General features: G+C 29.6%; 1 protein-coding gene across 1 annotated transcript in view; it reads right to left on the reverse strand.

Annotated features, from left to right (window-relative positions):
- The window catches only part of LOC113378114 (carbonic anhydrase 13), a 113,952-nt gene extending 94,326 nt beyond the window's left edge, over window positions 1-19,626 (reverse strand). Inside the window, exon 1 of the mRNA XM_026618638.1 lies at window positions 19,477-19,626. Coding sequence (XP_026474423.1) covers window positions 19,477-19,507 — 31 coding nt within the window. The 5' untranslated portion in view covers window positions 19,508-19,626. The remainder of the gene's footprint in view (window positions 1-19,476) is intronic.
- Between the last annotated feature and the right edge of the window lie 7,508 nt (window positions 19,627-27,134).

The following is a 27,134-nucleotide window of genomic DNA, read 5'->3' on the forward strand; positions in this document are numbered from 1 at the left end:
TTGGCATACCTTAGAAAAAATGGATGTATGTGTGTGTGGGTGTGTGTGTGTGTGTGTGTATGTGTGTGTGTGTGTGTGTGTATGTATGTATGTGTGTGTATGTATGTGCGGATACAAATTTTCGTCGACGATTTCGGGAACACGGGTCAACCGATTTGAATAATTCAAAAAACATTCGATTCGTATTGATAAGGAGACGTGCTGATTAGTTTTTGGCGAAGGCAGGTCTAGCCGTTCCGAAGATACGGGGCAAAAAGTGCCGAAAACGGTAAATCAGTTTTTGAGAGAACGGAGCGTCCGATTTGAATAATTCAAAAAACATTTCACTTGTATCGACAAGGTTAAGAATCGATAAAATTTTCATGAAGGTAGCTCTAGCGGTTTCGGAGATATGGAGGAAAAAGTAAAAAAATAAGCCATTTGGCGGTCAAAAATGATCATTAGACATATGCTCATCAAATTATCAGATATTTTATAGAGATTTTAACAATAAGTATACATTTTGTTAACATTCCTATGGGTTCCGTACCAATGCTTATGCGTTAGACAGCGACGCGGCGCTTACGCGCTTTATATTTTGCCCCTATGCAGTTAAAGCAGTACGATTGCTTTGAAAAGAAAGTTCAGATCTTCCACAATATGTCAAAATAAAAAAAAAATTTTTTTCAAAAAAAAAACAAAAAAAAAATTAAAAAAAAATTTTTTTAAAAAAAAAATTTTTTTCAAAAAAAAGTAATTTTTTGTCCAATTTATAGTTTCTTAAAAATCGTATTTTTTCGAAGTAATTTTTTTTAAAAAATGTCAATCGTTTTTAAAAAAATAATAATTTTTGGTACGGGAAGTTCCAGCAATTTGCCTTAAGGCACGATGCCTTAATTGCCTTAAGACAGAATTCCACTTACAGCTAGTTTTCAAAGCAATCGCACTGCTTGAACTGCATTAGAGACGAAATGTCAAAGCTCGCAAATGCCGCGCCGCCGTCTAACGCATAAGCATTGGTACGGAACCCATAGAAATGTAAAAAAAAAATATACTTATTGTTAAAATCTCTATAAAATATCTGATAGTTTGATGTGCATATGTCTAATGATCATTTTTAACCGCCAAATGGCATTTTTTTTTTTATTAAATCTCCGAAACCGCTAGACCTGCCTTCATGAAAATTTGATCAATTCTACATCTTGTCAATACAAGTAAAATGTTTTTTGAATTATTCAAATCGGACGTTCCGTTCTCTTAAAAACGGAGGTACCGTTTTTGGCACTTCTTGCCCCGTATCTTCGGAACGGCTAGACCTGCCTTCGCCAAAAACTAATCAGCACGTCTCCTTATCAATACAAATCGAATGTTTTTTGAATTATTCAAATCGGTTGATCCGTGTTCCCGAAATCGTCGACGAAAATTTGTATCCGCACATACATACACACACGTGCATACATACACACACACACGTACATACATACACACACACATACACACACACATACACACACACATACACACACACACACATACATCCATTTTTTCTAAGGTATGCCAAAATGTTCAGAAACCTCTGAAACGTAAAGATATATAAAAATTTTCATTTTCGATTTTTTTGCGATTTCTATAACTTGCCCTACGGGAAGTGAAAAAAATCAAAAATTGACAAAATGGTGGCATTTTTAAAAAAAAAGTCGAATTTTACCCAAAATTTTGGTCGTTTTTAGACAGCCAAAATTCGATTTTTGATCCGATCAAAAAAATTAAATGTACATGTTTTTGAGTAATCGCTGCAGCAAATTCGTAAAATGCTGTTTCAAGAAAAACGCGTTTAAAGATAAAATGATCGTTATACTATATACTATATATATACTATTTAAATGGCTGTGACTAAAAAACTATTTAAAATATCGATTTTAAATTTTGGTATGTTATTTTTAAAGGTATAACCTATGGAAATATGAAAAAATTAAAAATTCGATTTTTTGAAAATTTCACACTAGTTGTGAATAATTTAAAGTAGATTATTTATTATAAATACGTTATTTATTATAAATAAGTGCTTTTTAAATTGCGCGATGAGCGTATTTTATAAACAACTTATGTGTACGTTTACAAGAGTTAATTTTTTTTAAATTAGATATTATTGATAATTTAGAATTTCTTTCTTAATTTTGAATTTTTTTTCGAAGTTTAAAATTTTTTGGAATTAAAAAAAAAGTTTTTTTTAATGTTTTGAGAACTTGAGAACACACACACACAGTTTTTTTTTCATTTCCTTCGCTACACAAAAAAAACACTTTTTTATGTTTGACATAAAATTAACTCATTTCATATATTTTGCGAACAAACAAAGAATTCTTGGAGGTTCTCCTTGTTAGTAAAGAAAATAAGCAATATTTTCTTTTTCTCTCTGAAACTGCAATCAGCAGTAGTTTCTACTAATGACAATTAGGAAGCAAGCCAATAGTTGCTTATATATACTGCTTGACATCAGGTAGCCTACGAGATTTAAACTTGGAACCTTGCGGTTGCAAGGTCGAAGTTCTACAACTCGAGAGCCTTTATTATTACTAAAGAGATGCGTATTCCCAAACAACAATGAATGAATGTGTGCGAAGCTTTTCGCATGTACATTAGTATATGCCAAGTTTTTGAAAAAACGACAAACTAATAAAATTATGATTAGTTAATTTAAATTTAATTTTTTCAACAGAATTCGACATAAAGAATTAGGACGGTTAACCAAAAACCAGTGTTTTGCCTATACAAACGTCAAATTATCAGACAATTCAGAGATTTTGGTAAGAGCATTTCGATACTTGTAAGATAAAAATGATCAAAATAGACAGCTTATAAGTCTAATTATCTTAAAAATTTAATCACAAAATGTAATAAAAAATATCTAGATCTTATAAAATAACAGTAAAATATGAACTTTTTATTGTTTCAACAGCAATCAGAACTCTTACTTTATATGTTCTATAAGCTGTTTGTTGAAAACTTATTACCTAACGTATTTTTATGAGAGGCAACCCATCGGTTTACCATTGTCCTATGTGTGGGGTTTATATTAGCTCTTACGTCTAATAGTTATCACATGATTGAAACGGCGGTAGCGGGAATCGAACCAGAGAACCCTAGACCACGTTCTAACCGATATCGCTTTGGCACTTCAAATAGCTTCAATTTGTGAAAAAGTTGATGGTAAGTTATATACAGCCCCATCATGTCAATATTTACTTATTTGCATAACCTTGTTCATAGAATTAATAATAAGAGAGGCAATTTTGAAGCTCCAATCCAAACAACCAATAACGCTCCTAGCAGGAGGGTTGATTAAATGTATTCGGACAAGTGTTATATACAAGATCGGCAAAATTCATTTCCTTTCTACTAATTGATAGTCATGAACACACCTATTAAAAATATAGTACACCACACATTCTTATATTATTTCCATAATTCTTTGAACTAAAATGACTAGTGCTAATTTACTGGGTCAAACTGGTCCACATACCCCAGTACTGATTTGCCATATACTATTGATTGTAAATAACAAACTTATTGTTCGCTATATAAACATTTTTTTTAAATATGTAAAAAATAATCATTATTCATAGAAAATGATTGTGGTGAAATCAAATTACATCGGTGGACAACAAAACATCTTCAGCGTAGAAAGCAATTAAAAATGAAAGCACTGAATTCTTTAAACGCAAAATAAATCAGTTGCAAGAAACAGAAAGTTTTGATGATAAATTGCAATACACTGATGAACATTTAGATCAATACTTTGAAATAAAGCATACAAAAAGTACTTTAATGCAAAAAAAAGTGACACTAATTTTCATTGGCATTGAACATAGGGCTCGCCCGTATGTAAGTGGTTAGAGCGATGGGAATTAAATTTATGTCCGATTGATTGATTAATTGATATCCGCTGCGAGCGGCCAGAATCAAGCAGTAGTGACATCGGTTTTCACTTGGAAATATATATATATATATATATATATATATATATATATATATATATATATATACGAGTATATATATATATATATAGCAATGTTTCCAAGTAAAAATAGCTCACAGCCGGCATTGCTGCATCAATGAATAATCACTATTACAAAAAATGCATTAAGAAAATCACATGGAGATGCGACAACTGTTTGGTTGCCATCTATAATAAAAAGCTTCGTAGATCGTAGGTAAGTAATTTTATAATATAAAGCTTAGTAGTTAGTAAAAACATCACTACAGTTTATAGAACCCAAGTTCTGATCGCGGTACAAATTAATAAAATATAAAAAAGTAAATGGGTGATATTGATAATATAATATATAGCTTCATGACTCTAGGTTCGTTTATTTTGCAATACACTACAAGGTACAAGATATGTTATATTTTGTAATATGTTCTACTTTTAAAATATGGTGTCATTTTAAGCAACTGTGACTTCTACAACATAAATAGCTAGGATAATTTTGGGTGATTTAAATCATAAAAAGAAAATAATTTCTCAATGTGTGGAGATCACTTAATGGCCACTGAACATTTTCTTACGATGCATAATTTGGGAATCTTACAATTCATAACTATTGAAAGATCAAATTCTAAGTAGTGTGACCATAAGTCTCGGATTGGCCAGGACAGTCCCGATTTTCCGCCTTGCGTCCCGTTTTTTTTTAAAAGCAATATTTGTCCCGGTTTTAGGTGTTTTGTCCCGGATTGTTCCGGATTTGAGAAAAAAAGTTTAACTGCCGATATTTTTTTAAATATATTTCAACTAGAAAATTTGAACCGACAAAATATGCATATAAGTTTTTAGCAAAAAGTTTATTTGTTTGTGCGTATATTTTCTTTGCTTGTTTGATCAATAATATAATTCATTTGAGGCAACTGTAAAATAGTAATAATAAAATCATATAACCCTTTCCACTCGTAAAAGTGACATGACATGGATCTTTTTGCTTCTACCTTATTAAATTTGGAGTATATTGTGCCAAATGTAAATAACTAAATTATTAAGTTACAGGAGATAATAGTTTTTATAACTACTTTGTGCAATGAATAATTGTCATTAGTCATTAGCATTTTAGATAAAATACATTGTCTGTAAAGATAAAAGACCGCAATTTACTACGACAACATTACATCCATATTTTTAGATAGTGAATTATAAGAGATATAATCATTTATTAAATTCCGTATTATTAACACTAGACAACTATTCACGGACATTATATACAAACCGCTCTAGACGTACTGATTAAATGACATATCTCATTGATAAACCTAATTATAAATTAAACAATTTGTGATGGAATTTTTGACTAACTGCTTTTGATAATTGCAAACAAATACAATCTAGTATAAAAAATAGAATTGATGTTTGTTTTGTTTGTTTTCAGTACAATGACTTTGATGTAAAGGGTAAATCACCTTGCATTAGTCCAGGGGCATCCAATATTTTTAGATAATTTACATACGTTGATCATTTTGGTATATTATTGAATGTATGTGACTTTGTACTGTTTTTATGTTTATGGTGTGTTGAAATGAGCATTTGAATATTTCACTATGAAGACAATTTCACCATAAGTAAAGTTTTATTTAATTTCTGATTGCTATTTAATTATTGTAAAAAAGTGAAGTTTTCGATTAATATTTGAGTACAATGTAATATATATATATATATATATATATATATATATATATATATATATATATCGTGTCACGATGTTGGTTCGCGATGCACGCCCAAACTACTGGACCGATTTTAAATTTTATTGGCTCATAGTGTGCATATATATCCAACTTAGGTTATAGGAAATTTTGAAAAGCAAATTTAAAATATAAATACATAATTTTTATAAATTTCTAAAAATTTTGACAGAAAATGACCAAAAAAAAAAACAAAACACTAAAATGACAAATGTCAAAATTTATGGAAAATTCGAGAATTAGAAAAAAATTGACAGTTCAAAAAATATAATTCAAAAACATACATATATAGATATATCTAACATTTATATGAAATGCTATATTAAATTTCAGATTTGGACTCGAATTCCTCAGAACTTTATCAAAATGTTTAATTATTTCAGTTTATTTATTATTTAAGTTAAAAAAAACACTTTAGTCAATAGTATTGATCCATCATATTCAAATTTTAATCCGGATTTTGTTTATTTTTGAATTGATATGAATTTTTTGTAACAAAAGGTTTGAAATTTGGTTGTCAAACGGATTCAAATTTCAATCAGGTGGATTTTAATAAGGGCCGTTGCAACGCAAGGCTGGGTATGCTAGTATATATATATATATATACATATATATATATATATATATATATATATATATATGATAATAACAAAAACTATTTTATGTTTTTGTAATTTGTTTGGAAATCGGAAGGCAATTTCATACAATAACGTTAAAACATTATTTTATCTGTTTTCGAACAGCAACTAGAACTTAACTACATGCCTGTTTTTAGAAGGCCACAATATAAGGTAATAAGATTGTTCTGTCTCTATTTTTTTTTTTATTCTCATATCTTAACAGCAATTAGAACCTAACGTCCTATGTTCTGTTGGGCTGAAACTTCTCCTTACTTCATATTTTTAGATGGTAATTCAATGGTTAATCCATCCATATTGGATGATTTTATTATTAAAATTTATCTAATAGGGCTGACTTGGTGCAGCAATGCCTATTTCTTGATTTATTTTTTATTGATATGTTAATAACAAGTCTCTGCACTATACTTAATGTGGCATGTGTTAAGGATATTAGAAGAAAAACAAAAGCCACTGATCACCATCCCAAACTAGTGGATCACCCTGACTCACTCGTTGCTTCGCTGTTTATTATTTGAAAAGAATTAAAAAATTGAGGCTTACTAAGTTAATGAAGTAATTAAGAAATGAGACTGAGTAGTTAATGTTCAGATTGTTATTTATAAAAATAATTGTAACAACAAAATGTAACAAAATCAATAAATTTTAGTATTTTGTCATTGACAATTAGCATCTAAACAATAATAATACGATATCTTTAACCAAACAAACTAACAATAAGAGAAAACATTGAGGAATTGTGAACTGATCACTTAATTCAAATGGGTTATGAAACGCATAAATGCGTACGTATGTACTTGACGTCATATGTTAGAATCAAATTAGAATGCATTTAAAATTTTTAAAAGTGTTGGCGTTTTTCGCATTGGGAATGTTCTATATAAATAATAAACGTTCTATATAAACAATAAACCCACCATGCATTAAATATACGAATTCTTAACAGGTTTTGCACAATATGCCTTGCACGCATATATAAATATAAAAGCTTAGTACGGCGCAAGAGAGAAAACTATGATATTAGTCTGTCGAAATAGCGATTACTTTCATTCTAATATCAGTTTTTTTTGTAATTCTATACCCCAATCTCACACTTTTCATAATCCAATAACCCAATTCTTCTCATATACCAGGAGACTATTGAAGAAAAAACAACCGATTGCTTTACTATAAGTAATTAGAACTTTCATTGGAGAGTTTCCTATACGATCCATATTAACAAACTCAAACATTTTGAGTTCAAGTAGATCCCAATAGCTCATAGACTACTTAGTTATGATTGCTATTTAATTTGTAAATAAAAAAACTGCTCATATGACAGCATTTCGACCCGCAATTTTGAATTTTGAAGATTTTTTTTATTATTTTCAATAGCAATCAGAATACAGTATAATTCTATAAGCTTTTTGGCTTAAATCATTCATTCACACACTTTCAAACACACATAAATTATTGTGATATTATATCGATAGTTGTAAAATCACTCCACTGAGTGATTCACCAATTCTGTTCATATGTACAAAGATGTGGTAGTGCTGAAGGTCTTCAATATTATCTATGGGCAGCTTGATGTCAACTTAGCGTGCTTTATGAATTATAATAGCATAAAACCCCCAAAAAAATATAATAAAATATATGATAATAACCACAGATTAAATTTATGCCAATCAAATGTGTATGACTATTTAGTATATAATTCCTAATTGTAAACCACATTAATAAGAATTGTAAGAAATATCTATTCTTAATTACGTCTGGTTTACATTTATCTCTTATTTTGAGAAATTCAGAACTTAATAGTTCTTTAAGCTGTTTTCATACCATTCTCCTAAACGTCGCCTTTTAGAAGGCAACCCAACTATTATTATTATATTACATAAATCCAAAGTTTTACATCCTACATTCTAAAAAATCACATGTTATTACAATCTAGATAAATTGTAAAGTAAACAAGATAATGTTTTAATATATTATGCAAATTGCGTATTTTTTTTCTTCAACATTATGGTAGATAAGCATTGTTTAAACTTTGTCACACTGGCAGTAAAACTCATTATCTTAATTGTGTGTCTAAATACTCAGCAACATGAACTAATATTTGCATTCAAGTTTTTGGTAAAAATTAGGCAATTTAAAAAGTCTTATTATTTTTCCTGTTAATAGCAAGTGGACAAATAGAAGACAATTGTAGACAAAATAGTGTAATTTTATAAAAAAGTCGTGTAAAATAATATCAGTTGCAATAAAAATTAATGATGACAAAATATTATAATTTAGTAACATATTTTTCAACTACGTAGCTTTTTAGAAGGTAACCTAACAGTTGGCCTGCCTCTATTCGACATACTAATTTTATTATTAGAATTTATTGTTTATTAAATTTTACATGTGTTATTTAAATTATTATTAATACTTTTATTGAACAGAATTTTAAAAAATCTACATTATTTCCTATAGATTTTATGCAATGTGCAACTATAAAACATCAGATATAATATCAAATATATTTGACCAAGCCCGACATCAGGCAGCACGATGGCAAATTTTCACTTAAGGTTATAGATCTAACAATAAGATATGATCTCAAGTGAAAAGTTAGTAAGGCAACTTAAGTTACCTTACTAACTATCTATAAGAAAAACTGTAGATTTTTTGTTCAACAAAAGTATTGACAATAATTTAAATGACACAGGTGTCATTTCGGCATTTCATAGGTATATGCATGGCAACACGTTATACGAAATTGTGTGAAGACTAAATGTAGAGGAGTTGTGCATATGGCATGGCGTTATCCTTTTTTTTTGTGCGAATCGTACTACTAATGCTGACTAGCTGGTTGTGACCCTAAGTCTTAGCGTACAGGATAATTAGGCTGGTTGAAAGACTGGTGGTCAGAGCTAGTTCTTGTGCCCGCGATGACCCGAGGTCTGGACATGCAGGATAGGTATGCCGACGGATGGCCAGAGTCAGACAAAAGAAACTAGTAAACACCATAAATTTCCGGAGCCGCAATGGCCTATTTATTTGAAATTTGGTTGGAGTTAATTCTCCAACCGTCGCACCATACATTGTTCCTCTGCTTTTGCAATCTTGATCCGCGCTCCTTTGCAATCTTCAACTCGTCAATCACCAATGTGGAATTGTGTTAATTTGTAATTAATAATTTCCAACTTTATAAAAATATATTACAAAATAATTGTAACCCTTCGGTAGGTGTTAGTGGTCCCAAACGGATTAGACTAAATTCTCCAATATGAAGCAATTTATGAACCATCGCAAATAAAAAAATGTTATTTGATCGAAATGAATAATAAAAGGTAAAAATACTAGAAACCGAATCGCGTACGTAATTTCGACGTTAAAATGACTTATATGTCACATTTTGACGTACCAGCCGCTTGGTGTTTGCCCGGAGACGCGTCGCATCGACAACTTTAGAAAGTTGCCGGCAGGTTTTTGAACCGCTCGCTCTTTTTGAATAGTTGCAGTTCAAAAGTCCGCGCCGGCGACTTTTTGCGTTTATGTATTCGTTATGTTGACGACATTATGTAAATAGGTTTATTGTATTTATTCCTCATTCAAAAACTTTATTCGTATCATGTTTATATTCGAAACACAACTAAAAACGATAAAGGATGTAAGTTAAAATGTTATGTGACGGACTTTACGTATGACGCATGTACAATGATTACTCTCGGTAAACTATAACATCCACCATACTTGGTTCACCTTTTAGGTTTGGTTCACCAATTAGATATTATTCATAAATTCCATTTGACCAATAGAACGAGAAAAGATAATTCTAAGAGATATTCAATCAAAATTGAAAGAATCTCATACATAGAGAAGAATTTATTCTAATTTATGTGCTGAGAACGAAGGTGGTTTTATTTCCATTAATCAGTAGTGTTTTGAAGGAAAATAATCAGTTCATATTTGAAGCTAGTGGGGTGCATGGCATCGTGCCTTAAGGCAAATTGCTGGAACTTTCCGTACCGTAATTAAAAATCTTGGTACGAAACCAAAAAAAAAATACACAGAATGTGTACACATTATTCAAATCACTATGAAATATCCGATTATTTGATGTGCATATGTCCAATGAACATTTATTTTGACCGCCAAATAGCATTTTTTTTATCTTAAATTTATAGAGAATTCATAACCACTGAATCTGCCTTAGCGTCTTAAAAAAAGAATATGCAATGATTTACTACAAAATATAATATAATATCTATGAAGGCGCTATCGCAGGATAGCGATCCTTCTCACGCAGACAAATAATATATAACTGTAACAAATGTAGCTGAATGTACTTTGTATAGCTTGCTATGAAAAATAAATACAAAAAAAAAAAAAAAAAAATTATAGAGAATTCATAACCACTGAATCTGCCTTCCCAAAAATTGAGTTACCGTTTTTGGTACTTTTTGCCCGGTATCTTCGGAACGGCTAGACCTGCCTTCGCCAAAAACTAATCAGCACGTCTCCTTATCAATACGAATCGAATGTTTTTTGAATTATTCAATTCGGTTGATTGGTGTTCCCAAAATCGTCGACGAAAATTTGTATCCGCATACACACATACACACGAAATTAGAATAAAAGGAACAATCACACATTTCTAAGAATTATATAAACTGCATTGCAAAGTTAAAATCATTTATTTCAAGTATATAAAGTGAGCTTTAGAATTTTAGCTATAATTAAAATTAAAATCTGAATCATTTTCGATATTAAAAAAAAAATGTTTTTTTTTAGAAATAAAAAATAACTAGTGGGCGCATGGCATCGTACCTTAAGGCAAATTGCTGAAACTTCCCGTACCAAAAATTATTTTTTTTTTAAAAACGATTAACATTTTTGAAAAAAATTTACTTCGAATAAATTAGATTTTTGAGAAACTATAAATTTGACAAAAAATTACTTTATTCGTCGACGAAAATTTGTATCCGCACACACAGACACACACGCACACACACACACATATAGACACACACATACATCCATTTTTCCTAAGGTATGCCAAAATATTCAGAAACCTTTGAAATGCAAAGATATATACCAATTTTCATTTTCGATTATTTTGCGATTACTATAACTTGCCCTACGGGAAGTTAAAAATTTCTTGAAAAATTCGAAAAAGAAAATTGAAATATTTTTTTGTTTTTCTCGAAAACTAATCGTTTCTCCACACTGTCAACACAAGGTATATGTTTTTTGAATGATTCGAATCAAATGCTCAGTTTTTGCAAAAACTGTAATTTTTAGCACTTTATGCTCTGTATTTCACAAGCGGGTGGACCATCTTTGTCAAAAATTAACCAGCACGTCTCGCCGTCAACTGGAATCGAATGCATTTTGAATACAGGTTTACCGTATTCCGTAGAGAGAGGTATACCACATATGAATTTCTAAATTTGGAAATATTTACAAAACAAGCTACATGAACTTCCCGATATGTTTAAATAATCGACTTAATCAATAAAATATAAATTAATTTATGAGTGATTTAATTATTCCGAGTGGATTTATTACACATCATTGAAAACGAACGAACGCGTTAACTCGGAGTATTTTTTTAAAAAAAAATTCAAAAATCAATAATTTTTATAATTGAACCAATTTCCGTAGGACTTTAATGGCTTAATTTGTTAATTAAGACCTTAGTATGTTCATTAAGACCTATAATTAAGTAATCGATCGTTATACCAAGCAAATCGCCTAACTTTAATTTTAACAGACGCCGAAAAAGCTACTCATTTTCTCAAACCTTTGATGAATTGTTAAAATTAAACTACTTGTCGTAAGGCCGTAATTTTTTAGTAAGTTCTATAAAACCATGATTTTTATATATATTGCCACAAAAAATTCCATAAAAATCGGCTTAATTTTTTTTTCAACAGTTAATTACAAGAAAACGGCTCAGTAGATTTTCACCTAAAACTAATCAGTATCAATCCCAACTAATATATTTCGAACAGTGTTTGATTTTAAAATCGATTTGGTAGTATAAGCTTAAATGTGGACTTTTTTACAAATCACAAAGAAACGGCTTGGCAGATCATCGCACAAAACTGATGACCGATAATCCTCATCGAGATACATCAAATGTTTTTAAAATTCCTGAAATCGCTTCACCCGTTTTTGAGCAAACGTCGATGAAAAGCCTAATTTTGACAAATGCCAAAAAACGATATCAATTTTTGCAAACTTTGACAAATTTTTAAAGTTAAACGAGTTGTCGCACGGCCGTAATATTTTAGTATGATCTATAAGACTATGGTATATACCGTCAAAATAATAATAATAAAAATCGTCAAAAAAATTCTTTTTAACACTTTATTACAAGAAAACGGTCTGGCCGATCTTTACCAAAAATTAATCAGCACGATTCCCAAACAATATCTTTCGAACGGTTTTTGAATTTTTAACATCGATTCAGAATTGCGGGCTAAAACGTGGACGAAAAATTTTTCACTTTTCTGCTATTTACAAAGAAACGGCTTGGCTGATCGTCGCGCAAAATTAATAAACGCTAGTCCTCACCGAGATACATCGAATGGCTTAAATTTTTGAAATTGGTCCAGTTTAGTTTTTTCAGCATTTAATTTCATAGTTCAAATTCCGTCAAATTGATGAGCTCTGTAAACCTAGTGTTGAATGTATAAGTAATCTTTAGTATCATCAAATGCAACATCATAAAGCGTCTTTGCCTAACAACAATGCGAAGAATGCATGATCAAGATTACAAAATCATAAATAAAGGTATCTGATATATTATCTTTATCATTTGCGAGCACTAATTGTTATTTTATCAATTTTAAATAATATAATTAAATTAACATAGAACATTTGTGTATTAAATGATAGGACAATTTTCATAACAGTTTTTTGTTACTACTTTGTTTCCACAGTAAGTGTAGATGCAGCCTAATTGAAAACAATTTATAATAGGATAAAAACTTACACCTACCTACAAAAACATGTAATGATTACAAAATGTTTTTAGTATAATGAATAAAATAGCTGTCGATTCATTCGCCATGCCTAATACATTAAATAAATTAAAGAAAATAGCCACATCAAATTGAAAATATATATCATCAATATTAAAGAAACTCCATTACTATATATGCGGATGGGACAATATTTGGATGGCCAACTTCGAAAAGGCGCTATTGTTGAGAAAAGTTTATAGCAACAGCTGATAGAGCTATTAATTTCTGATTACAGTTCAAATTTTGGAAGAAAAAGTAATGTACGATAATAAATCCCTTCTAAACTAAATGTTTCGATACGCATTTATTTTAATTCACTTTCCACCAGAGATGTGGTACTCAGGCTAGTCAGAACATCCTAACTAGGAAAATGTTATATCAAACTTTTAACAGAAGAATAAAAAAAACGATCTACTCTTGTTTTACTAATAAATAAAAATCTAAACTACCTTGTTTTTTCCTTTTTGTCCTATTATCATTCACTCCGTAAGAATATTTTTTGTTTGTTCATTTCAAATAGATATATTTTCTTCGTAATTTAAAACATTTGATTTTATGCCTAATATAGAAGATATAATAATCAAATTACTCAAACGAATAACAAAAAATAGCTTTATAATCCGAATACGCAAAGATAACATACGCCATAATAGATTTGATACTTAAAAAAATGCATCTATTAATCATATGATATTATGTATAATTAACACAAGAATTTTGAATTAGATTTAAATCTATATTAATATTTCCAAGCGCTCAATTTATAATAATGAACAATAACATTGATAAAAAAATTAATTAGCCAATTTATTGAAAACACAACTGGCCTTAATAGATAACGGAATGGTAACTTTTAGAATCAAGCTCGGTAGAATTTTAATTGAATCACTAATAACATGGATAAATATGATTACACGATATGAATGTTTTTAAATGGCATTTTAGCGATCAGAAGTGCATGTACTCATAAAATCGTAAATTACGAAATATGTTCAATTTTTGTAAATGTCATTATTTATTACTCATATTTATTTCTTACTTCTTAATTTCATGATTTTTCTAGTACCTTATTTTAAATTACGTATGGTTAACATCTTTGGGCATACCTTATTTTGTGTATTTTAGCTACTTTAGCTCTTACATAATATTGCAACAAATTCAAATAAAAAAATCTAATTTTATACGCATTTGAAAAATATTAAATCTAATTAAGAAATAGTTGGGAAACCCTGCTTAATGACTTCTATTTTGCGATGCAATGAATTTAACATTAATCAATATAGACTTTCTATTTCTCTGATGTGTGTGTGTGTAATTTGTAGTAGTAGCTAAAGTTTTTAGGTTATATTTTATATATGCAAAAAAATTCCAAATAATTGTTTATCGAGGTTTTTCGTATCATTATATCTTACTCACTAAAATATTATTATAAAAAAATATATTTCTCGACGTATAAAAATAAACAAGTGGTGCATGGCATTGTGCCTTAAGGCAAATTGCTGAAACTTCCCGTATCGTGATGAAATATTCGAGGATTTTTTCTTCTTCTAAATCCTATTCTTCTTAATACTTCTCATCTTATCTTCACTCTTCTTTACTACCTTTCATTTAATTTAATTTAATTCTAATTCTCTAATATTTATACGTTCTGATTATATTTACATACATATTCTTTATTACAATTCATAATTCTATTATAATTCCAAACTAACTACTTAATATTTTAATAAATAACTAATCATGATCTCTCCCCATCATTACCAATTGAATGTTTTTTGATCCATTCAAATCGGATACTCTGTTCTGTTTTGTTGCAAATAGAATAACTTCAAGTACTCGGTTTTCTTATACCAAAGGCTCGCCCGTAGGTAAGCGGTTAAGAGCGACGGAACCTGATTCAGAGGTCCCGGATTCGATACCCACATCGAGCCGCGTGTTATCAGGCAGCAGTGGCAACGATTCTCACTTGGAAATATAGATAGCAATATGTTTCCAAGTGAAAATAGCCCTTATCCGGCATTGCTGCACAGAATATAAATATTCGTCCTATTACAGAAATTGAAATAATAATATATCTAACAGAGAAGCGACAACTGATTGGGTTGCCATATGTCAAACCGGCTAGTATTAACATTTCGAGACGGCGCTGATTTCAAAACAATATACTTTACCGACTGTTAACTTGATTTTATTGTGTATGTTACGCAATTTGTTTGATAAAAATTTGTGGTCATTGATGGACATGCATTTATAATACTAATTTATTTTTGATCATTTTATAAAGAATGGTGACGTTCAAAACAATTTCCAAAATGCATAGTTGGTTGATTTTGATATGTTTTACAAAAAATTCGCCGCCTTCATCCTAGTGCTTTTCTGTCATAACAAACAATACAATCCCTTTTTCTTTTTCTCGCATTTAGAATATGGCACTAATTAGTCAGTATATTTGTTGGTTGAATAATATCATCATCATTGTCGAACTTCTTCTTCTTTTTGTTGGTTGGATAATATCATCATCACATTCATCGCTATCATCGGTGCGAATAGTAATTTCGTAAAATTTGTCTGTATGAATGTCTATTTGAAACTCATCTTCACTACTGCTTAATTCACAAAATTTACCAGTCGTTTTTCCATATTTAAAAGAGCTCGGTCGTTTATAATATTAAAAAAAGACCCTATAACAAAGAAAAAGACTAAAAATACCACTAAAATAACTTAAAATTATTTTCAAAATACAATACTGTTTATCACTGGTATATGTAATTTATTCAACTTTTCGATGTAAACTGAGTCATTGTTTATAAAATAGCCTGTGCCTCACGGAATGTGTTTGTCCACTGAGGTGGACAGCCGTCCCCAAAGTGTTAAGTCAAATCAGCACAACAGCTTATAGAACTATTCGGTTCTATAAGAATAATAAAAAAACATATTATACCTAATGTGTAAAGACAAAATTTTCCAGACTCAAACTAAACAAACGGCAAATACTATGCGGACTAACAATTGAAGGATGAAAACGAAAACTTGTACTCAACAAATCATAGTAAGATATTAAAATTAGCGCATCTTAATATTATTTTGAGCGAATTGCGAAAAAATGAGGTTATCAGACTGGCGATATCGAAAACGGGCGGCGACGCATCGAAAACGTGGAACTGGTTAAAAACGGTTGAAATGGCGATTAAGGTATTAAACTATTTATCGTTTCAATGATAAATATATATTTGAATCGCGTGTGGTTCCTTATCTTATCACAAGAGCACATGTGAAAATTAAGTCTGCTTTCAACTATTGACAGTCATTGACACCCCGCTGTAAACAATTGCGTGTCAACAAAACCTGACGACCGAGAAAAGAAAATTTTATGGTTACTAATGATAAATAACATATCGAACTAACAATTTTTGAAACTGACATAGATTGTCATTTGATTTGTTGAATTGAAATTAAGAAATTTATTAATTCTGCATTTACACAAAATTATGATCACTAAACTATATTTTGCTTATGTCTACAATAACATTTTCACTGTTTTACTGTCAACATACAACATTGCAAAATATTACAGTTACGAATTCTTAGTAGTCTATGTCTATGATGGAAATATGAAGATTAGATGGTAACTCCCTGTTTTATGTTCAAAACTAAATTTTATGTGTATATAATACCAAAACAAAGAACATCATTGTTTTTAAACTTTGTTTTCAGTTTCTAATAAATTTATAGTTTTAATTTTTATCTATAAAGAAAATTCACTATTTGAAATAGGTTTTTTATATTTGTTTGACTGTTGAAATAAATTAATATTCTTATAATTTATTAAATGTGTGATATTAACTATATTAATTTGTTTGGGCTACGAGAATTCACCAAAACATTTTAATATATGGGCCATATAAACCAATGTTAAATACAATAGAGAAAAAATTCCATAAGTCGGCACTAAAATATATGCAAATAAAGTTGTGCAACTATAAAATGAAATCAATTTTTTATTCTTAATTAACCGAACAAATATTATGATATGAAAACATTGCTATTAAGCGCAAAATTGGCGATAAACTCGACCGATAAAAATATTATTGCGTAAGAAAAATGTGACAATAATAATAATTCCTTTCAATGAAATCAACGGCGGGGATTTTTCATAAATGCTGTTTTATTCGCTAGTGGCTGATGGGCACAAATGTAAACAAGACAAAAATAATTACTGTAACATCTACGAAGGTCGCATAATATAATAAACCTGATACGATTCCAATGTTCTAAGAATTGGCAAAAAGAGAAAGTTACTACATGTCGAAAATTGTTTATTGGTAAACAAATGGTTTAATATTATGATTATTGCTTATTTTGCGTATAAATACCTCATATCAAATTATATTAGATTAGATTTTATATACAAATTTTATTGTTAAAACGTTAAGCAAATCCATAACCGATTAAATCCGAGACTTTTGATTTTAACCCTTTCCACTCGGATGCCGCCGATTTCTCTATTTGCGAGTAAAAATGGTTAAACCACTTAAACCACTAACCAAATGAATTGATGATCATTTTGAACTCAAATCGCACTTATCGATTTCTAGTGCATAACTAAAAATAATCATGAGTTCAAGACAACTGGAATTTTATATCTTTGATCATTTTATATTCAATTATATTTACTGCAAATAAAATAATGGGCTCGCCCGTAGGTAAGCGGTTAAGAGCGACGGGACCTGAATCAGAGGTCCCGGGTTCGATACCCACTTCGAGCAGCCTGCTGTCAGGCAGCAGTGACAACGATTTTCACTTGGAAATATAGATAGCAATATATTCTTATAATTTTGATGGCTCAGTGATACCTAAATAATTTATAGAAATAGCTATGCGATTATTAATTACTTCATTTATAAGTTCAGCAATTAATTTGAATTTCTCAAACAGCCTAATTATCGCAACTATGTTTTGTCGTAATCTTAAGATCACAACAGGTAGTTTTAACTAAATAACCGAATAAAATAGAACTAATTACTACATGAAATAGAAAAAAAATCAACACTATTTAATGTAAAGCTTAGCATCTAAAAATAAGTGATCTAGCTGATGGCGACTACATAATAAATAAGTAAATTCGTACAAGCTGTTAGTAATCGAAGACCAACTTCACCCAAAATTGAAGATTGCGCATTTCTTACGCACAAATAGCTACATCTTGCAGACGTATGCAAATATTTTCAGAAATCTAATGGTGAATTAGGTCAAAGCAATGAGAAATAATTGTGTTTTTTCAGGTGAATCAATTTTTTAGATGTCTTGCGGAGTTTTAGCAAGAACTTATTATTACAATTATTTAATTATATGTGTATTTGATGGGTTGTTGTGATTTTATTATCAAGTACTTTTCGAAAAATGGAGACAATCCGGGACAAATATTGCTTTTAGAAAAACCCGGGACACAAGGTGAAAATTCGGGAATGTCCGGGCCACACCGGATTATGATATAAAAAATGAAATATAGTAGGTGGCTAAATACGGGTGCCGTAACAGCGGCTTCCATATATGTATAAATATGTAAAAAATGAATAAATACGTATATATGTATGAACATATGGAATTGTATTATCTGAATTGTACTTAAAAGTGTAGATATGAAAAAATTAAGGTAATGTTAAAAGACTTAATAGCAAAACACCAAAATGGGTTAAAAAATATCATTAATGCCATATAATATATCTCTAATAAAAAATATTTTAAATCTGAATTATTAGATACGTTAAAAATTATTAAAACATGTGAAAAAAGTAATTTAACATCATTTTCGTACAATTTTAAAATTAATAAAAAAAATCTAAATTATTTCATTAAAATACTAAATACCAAATACATGGTTTATACGCCGACAAATCACCGCAGGTGAGTATGAAAATGTTAAACACTTTCGAATAACTTAAAATATATAAACAAGCAAGAATAATATAAATAAACGTGATATCAGTCGATTTGATTCAATGAATCATAAAAAGCTTAAAACATAATATAATATATAACAATAAATAAAAATCATGAAGCGATTTTTTCAGTACACTAAACACACATTGGTTCAAGTCCAAGTGCATATATTGAATTATCCGACATACCATTTTCAGCATTATAGCCCCAAGAATTCATTTTGTCACTTTCAACAGAAGTTCAAAAGTAAATGTAGGAACAAAAACTAAATGACGATTTAAACAGTTTTATTTACAACCTGTGAACAGACACAAAACCACTTTATCACAAGTCCACGCTTTCGAAACAACTGAACTCGAGGCATGCCATGCGGTACCGTTTATACGCTCGCAGTCCGCTGGCTAGGGACGGCCAAAGGCAATGTAAACATTCAACTTTATTCGAAACTATTAATGTAATACAAGTACATGTACACATTACGCATTACGCATACTTCGTTACACATTGAGACAAATTTATAAAACTTTCCGTATTTTTAACAAACGTATTTTTTACCTTCCCGTAGGGCAAGTTATAGTAATCGCAAAAAAATCGGAAATGAAAATTTCTATATATCTTTACGTTTCAAAGGTTTTTGAACATTTTGGCATACCTTAGAAAAAATGGATGGATGTATGTGTGTGTGTGTGTGTGTATGTATGTATGTATGTATGTATGTATGTACGTGTGTGTATGTATGTGCGGATACAAATTTTCGTCGACGATTTCGGGAACACGGATCAACCGATTTGAATAATTAAAAAAACATTCGTTTCGTATTGATAAGGAGACGTGCTGATTAGTTTTTGGCAAAGGCAGGTCTAGCCGTTCCGAAGATACGGGGCAAAAAGTGCCGAAAATGGTAACTCAGTTTTTAAGAGAACGAAGCGTCCGATTTAAATAATTCAAAAAACATTTCACTTGTATTGACAAGATGAAGAATCGATAAAATTTTAATTCTGACTAAAGTTCTAATATATTTTAAACAAATAATTTCAACTTTGCAATTCAGTTTATATAATTCTTATAAATACTAAACAATGTTACAATATTTATAATAATCTATTTGAAAACATTCAATATTCGTTACGGTACGGTAAGTTCCAGCAATTTGCCTTGGCACGATGCCATACATCACTAGTTTTAGTTCATTAATGTACTTTTTAATTTTCGTAATAGTACGATACCCTCAATCAAGTAAAAACTTTGAAAAAATTTCGATTTTTGAGAATTTTGAAATGTTTGAAAATATTGTTTTTTTTTTTAAAACGGAACCCATAAGTATATGTTATAATTTTTGATGAAATAATAGTGAATAATTTATATTATATGCAATGCAAATACGCTTGCATGTGGATTTAGTTTTATAATTCAATAATCATAAATAATATCATTGTTCAATAGTTTTCAATTTTATGAGATGAATGGTCATCCCTGATCTCAAATGATGACGCTTACTTCCGATCTACCATCGGAAAGCCATCTAAAAGTATTTCGCATATTTTGATCAATGATTATTATTTTATTATGCATATAACATACAAATAGAATTAATTATTTAGAATTATTATAATTTATAATTTGATATTAATTTTGTCATTTTTGTTTTTCTGTATATATAATAAAATAATTATATCGAAATGATCGATATGCAAGCCTAAGTTTGATTCAATTAGAATTATTTTATATCCAAAGACATATGCAAAATCTTTGATAGCAAAATGCTAGAAAAAAAATGAACAGTAGAAAAAAAAATTATTATATTAGTATGAGTTAAACTCATTCATTAAAAATTCTATACAAGCATTTCAAGCCTAAAAATATTTGTTGAATTCAGTGGTACTATGAAAATATTTATGTTGGAATGTTATTGTATAATTCTAAGTAATGACAAAACAATGCTACACGCAATTGTGTAATAATACATATAAAAATATTCATTTGTAACGTTTGGGCTCGCCCGTAGGTAAGCGGTTAAGAGCGACGGGACTCGTTTCAGAGGTCCCGGGTTCGATACCCACTTCGAGCAGCCTGTTGTCAGGCAGCAGTGACAACGATTTCTACTTAAAAATATAGATAGCAATATGTTTCCAAGTGAAAATAGCCCTCACCCGGCATTGCTGCACCAATAAAATGTCAGCCCTATTAGATTAATTCCAATAAGAAAAATCATCAGATATGGATGGATTAACCATTGGGTTACCATCTAAACTAGCTGTAAGTGGAATTCTGTCTTAAGGCAATTAGGGCATCGTGCCTTAAGGCAAATTGCTGGAACTTCCCGTACCAAAAATTATTTTTTTTTTAAAAACGATTAACATTTTTGAAAAAAATTTACTTTGAAAAAATGAGATTTTTGAGAAACTATAAATTTGACAAAAAATTACTTTTTTTTGAAAAAAAAATTTTTTTTTAATTTTTTTTTTTGAAAAAAATTTTTTTTTTCTTTATTTTGACATATTGTGGAAGATCTGAACTTTCTTTTCAAAGCAATCGTACTGCTTTAACTGCATAGGGACAAAATATAAAGCGCGTAAGCGCCGCGTCGCTGTCTAACACATGAGCATTGGTACGGAACCCATAGGAATGTTAACAAAATGTATAATTATTGTTAAAATCTCTATAAAATATCTGATAATTTGATGTGCATATGTCTAATGATCATTTTTGACCGCCAAATGGCCCATTTTTTTACTTTTTCCTCTATATCTCCGAAACCGCTAGACCTACCTTCATGAAAATTTTATCGATTCTTCATCTTGTCAATACAAGTGAAATGTTTTTTGAATTATTCAAATCGGACGCTCCGTTCTCTTAAAAGCTGAGGTACCGTTTTTGGCACTTTTTGCCCCATATCTCCGGAACGGCTAGACCTGCCTTTGCCAAAAACTAATCAGCACGTCTCCTTATCAATACGAATCGAATGTTTTTTAAATTATTCAAATCGGTTGATCCGTGTTCTCGAAATCGTCGACGAAAATTTGTATCCGCACATACAAACACACACATACATACATACACACACACATACACACACACACACACACATTCATCCATTTTTTCTAAGGTATGCCAAAATGTTCAGAAACCTCTGAAATGTAAAGATATATAAAAATTTTCATTTTTGATTTTTTTGCGATTACTATAACTTGCCCTACGGGAAGTTAAAAAAAAAAAATACGAAGTAAGGAGAAGTTTCAGCCCAACAGCTCATCGGACGTAAGGTTCTTATTGCTGTTCAAAAAAAATAATAATAAAAAAAATGGTAGTATATTATATTATATATTTATTTACAATAATTTCTTTGTATATATATATATATATATATATATATATATATATATATATTTATACATATATATATATATATATATATATATATATTTATACATATATATATATATATATATATATATATGGGTGTGTGTGTGAGAGAGAGTATTCTACAGTGTAATGGTTAAGCTCACGGGCCTGCCCTAAGGCATTACTACCCATTATTATTATCATATTTAATTAGTTTTACATCGTTTTCAAAAACGATTATGACCGTGTGGGATCTGAGCTCCATTCCAAATATTGAATTAATATTAACACTATAATAATTTAATATTTCAATGCAATATTTTAGTATAATTTTTGCAAAAATAATAGAAATTTCAAAAGTATTTAATAAATTACATTATATTTGCTGTTTGAAGTTTAAGATGTAATATTATATTAATAAATGGCCACATAGATAAAATATCTTATTACTTACTCTATTGAGTTAAGTCTTCATATCTATCGAAGAAAAATGCGTTTATACCATTTTCAGTTTTCTAATTATTGTTAAATCTAAAAATATTGACACTAAAATAGCTTAGTCGAATAAAAAGTAGTAAAACGAAGAAACTTTCGCCCGAGTGCTTTGAATTTCTATGATTAGACTAAATGAGTTTAGGTCTAATTTCCCAACTCGAGCGCGTACGCCGGCCGACCATGCATGTTCCGGCGTGGCTCACTGTCGCGATCCATGAGATACCGCGAGAGCTGAAATATACATCATTAGAGGATGTACATGATCAAAACGAAAAGACTGCTGGAAAATAAAAACAATTACTTCTGTTTACACTCTACATTAAAAATACACACAAGAAGATCACATATTTATTTTTTAAATTTTAGCAATTCACATAAATAAAAGTATTATCTACGGCAAACATTTGTTGCATATGTCATATTATCTTATTTGCTCGATGCCATGTGATGTACAGAAATAGAAGCTGATATATAAAATACCGATTGGAAAAAATGTCAACTTTTCAATTAGACCAGAGAGTGGAGCTTTATGTTGTTATATATTTGGTTTATTTTAGTTATATGCCATTCGTATTTTATTAATTCTCTACTATGATAAAATATAGCCATAAATTATTATTTAACTTCATAATCTTTGTACTGTTATCAGGGCCGGATTTAGAAATTTGGCGCCCTGGGGCACTGACAAAAATGTCGCCCCATTCCTGAATTTATACTTAAAATAGTTTTTATATATCATTTTTTTTAAATTAAAATAACTTGAATGCAAAAAATTTATTACACATACTATAAATAGTTGTGCTTGGCATCGTGCCTTAAGGCAAATTGCTGGAACTTCCCGTACCAAAAATTAAAATTAAGAATTTAATATTAAAATTAATATTTTGAGAAACTAATTATTAATTAATTAGTTTCTCAAAAATCTTATTTTTTCAAAGTAAATTTTTTTCAAAAATGTTAATCGTTTTTAAAAAAATAATAATTTTTGGTACGGGAAGTTCCAGCAATTTGCCTTAAGGCACGACGCCTTAATTGCCTTAAGACAGAATTCCACTTACAGCTAGTTTTCAAAGCAATCGTACTGCTTGAACTGTATAGAGACGAAATGTCAAAGTGCGTAAGTGCCGCGCCGCCGTCTAACGGATAAGCATTGGTACGGAATCCATAGAAATGTAAAAAAAAAATATACTTATTGTTAAAATCTCTATAAAATATCTGATAATTTGACGTGTATATATGTCTAATGATCATTTTTGACCGCCAAATGGCATTTTTTTTACTTTTTTCATTACATGAATTCTTCATCTTGTCAATACAAGTGAAATGTATTTTGAATTATTAAAATCGGACGCTCCGTTCTCTTAAAAACTGAGTTACCATTTTGGCACTTTTTGCCCCGTATCTTCGGAACGGCTAGACCTGCCTTCGCCAAAAACTAATCAGCACGTCTCCTTATCAATACGAATCGAATGTTTTTTGAATTATTCAAATCGGTTGATCTGTGTTCCCAAAATCGTCGACGAAAATTTGTATCCGCACACACACACACACATACATCCATGTTTTCTAAGGTATGCCAAAATATTCAGAAACCTTTGAAACGTAAAGATATATGAAAATTTTCATTTTCGTTTTTTTTGCGATTACTATAACTTGCCCTACGGGAAGTTAAAAACATGAAAACTAAAAAAGTTTGAGTTTTTTTTATATTGTGAAAATTTTCAACATTTTTTTAAACCAATCGCGCTGCTTTAGCTGCGTAGAGACAAAAGATAAAAGAGTGTAAGCGCTGCGTCGCAGAATAACGGATAGATAATATTACAGAACCCATAGAAATGTAAACAAAATTTATACTTATTATTAAAATGTCTGATAATTTGATGTGCACATGTCTAATGATCACTTTTGACCACCAAATGTTTCTTTTTAATTTTTTTTATTGGAACACCGAAACCGCTAGACCTGCCTCCCACAAAGTTAAGCAGTTCTTTATTTTGTCTATACATGTAATTTTTCAATGATATTTTACGTTCCGTTTCTCAAAACCTGAGTTATCATGTTTGGCATTTTGGCCCGTATTTTCGAAACAGTTGGACCTGCCTTGGCCAATAACTAATCAGCACTTTATCGTTATCAATAGGAATCGAATATTTCAAATAAAATTTAATTTTAATAAATTTAATAAATGAAAGTTATTTTTTTAAAAAAAATTCTAAATATAAAAGAAAGGTTTTTTAAATTCAATTTTTTTCATTTTTCAAAAAAATTTAAAGCTCTTTATAAAATGTAATTTTCAGTAACTTTCCTTAAGGCACAATGCCATGCGTCACTAGTTTAATTTTTTTCAGCGCTAGAAGCTTGGAAGAAATTCGTCATCTTAAGAGCTCGAGATCTGAAAAACATATTTTTCTTAAACTTTTAGCTCACTTACGAATCTTTATATTAGCCAAATTGCCAAATTCTGCATTGCATTCGTATATTAGGTTTTGTTAATTATATTTTTTGAAATGAAAAATGTTATTAAATAATGAGTCAACTATATAGTACAGAATTTTTTTTCACTATCCAAATTTTGCCGCCTCCGAAAATTTGCCGCCCTGGGCAGTAGACCCGACTGCCCCTACTGTAAATACAGCACTGACTGTTATACTTCATTAACTACCCGTAGATTAAGTTATAGTAATCGCAATAAATCGAAAATAATTTATTTTACACATCTTTAGCTTTGAAAGATTTCTAAACATTTTGGCATCCTTCAGAAAAAATTGATGTGGGTGTGTGTGTTTGTATGCGTGTGTGACAATTTTTCGTCGACGATTTCGAGAAAACGGTTCAGTCGGTAAGGTAAGGGGCCCAGTTTCTGACCTTTTTAGAGTGACGGTGGAGGTTAAACTATAATAATTAATATAAAACTTAACTTAATGAAGAAAATTATAATTTTATCTATTAGTTTAGGATTTTTAAAATAAAGTAATGTGCATAAAAAAATTATTTGAACTAAATTTATATTTTAAATTGACGTTTTAAAAATTGACATTAAGAGCTCCAGTTTCTGACCCTCAGAATTCTTCGTGTGGCAGTTTCTGACCCTGACCGTAGCCCAATTTCTGACCCTCAAATTTAATCGTGATAAGGTTATGAAATGCTTACTAATTTTAAATAAACTGAAATTATTATTAAAATAAATAAATTAAATATTTATTCTAAAAATATTGTTTGTTAAAATTTAACGTATAAATAGTTCAAGTCTTGTTATAACATATTACACAAACAAAAAAATTAAAATTAATTATTTAAATTACTTGGACTTTTTTTTATTTTAAGAGCTTTTTGTTTCTTTTTTTCTTCAAGTTTTTCTTTTTTAATTATTTTTTCTGCCTCCTTGATGGCTTTATTTTTGGACCTTTCAGCTTTTTTCAATTCTTTTTCTTCTTCTAATTTTCATTTAATTAATTGTAATTGTATAATTGTATAATAATAAAAATATTAGTAAACTAAAACAGTCATAATTTAAGCGTTGATAAAACTGACATTTTTTTATTAATAATTTTATCACTTAAAAGATGTATTTACAAGATTTAAATACAATCTTTCATTTATACCAATGAATATTAAATGTAAATTTATCACTTTACTACGAAAAATAGTAAAAAAAATATAAGATAACAATAAATATTATTATTTTTACATTTAATGAACAAGTGACTAAAAACATGTGACAGATAACCTAGCTTTTAGAAGGTTAGAATTGCAGGGTCAACAACTGTGACATACACTTAAAATTGAGCCTAGTTATTGACCCTCAAATTTCAGTAATAAAACTAAATTTAATATGTTTTATAAATATTTTAAAATAAATTTTAATTAATTATTGACTTATTTGTATATTTTTAGTTAGATTTTCGTACTTACATCATAATTAGTGCACGAACTCAATTGTCGTAGCTCCTTACATAAACTGTTTAGACTAAAGCTAAAAAATGGCTTCCACAGTCACTTTTGGTTTAAA

The sequence above is a fragment of the Ctenocephalides felis genome, unplaced genomic scaffold, assembly GCF_003426905.1.
Source record: "Ctenocephalides felis isolate EL2017-DRISC unplaced genomic scaffold, ASM342690v1 CF-g0.4_SCAFFOLD_01886, whole genome shotgun sequence".
Taxonomy (NCBI): Eukaryota; Metazoa; Arthropoda; class Insecta; order Siphonaptera; family Pulicidae; genus Ctenocephalides; species Ctenocephalides felis.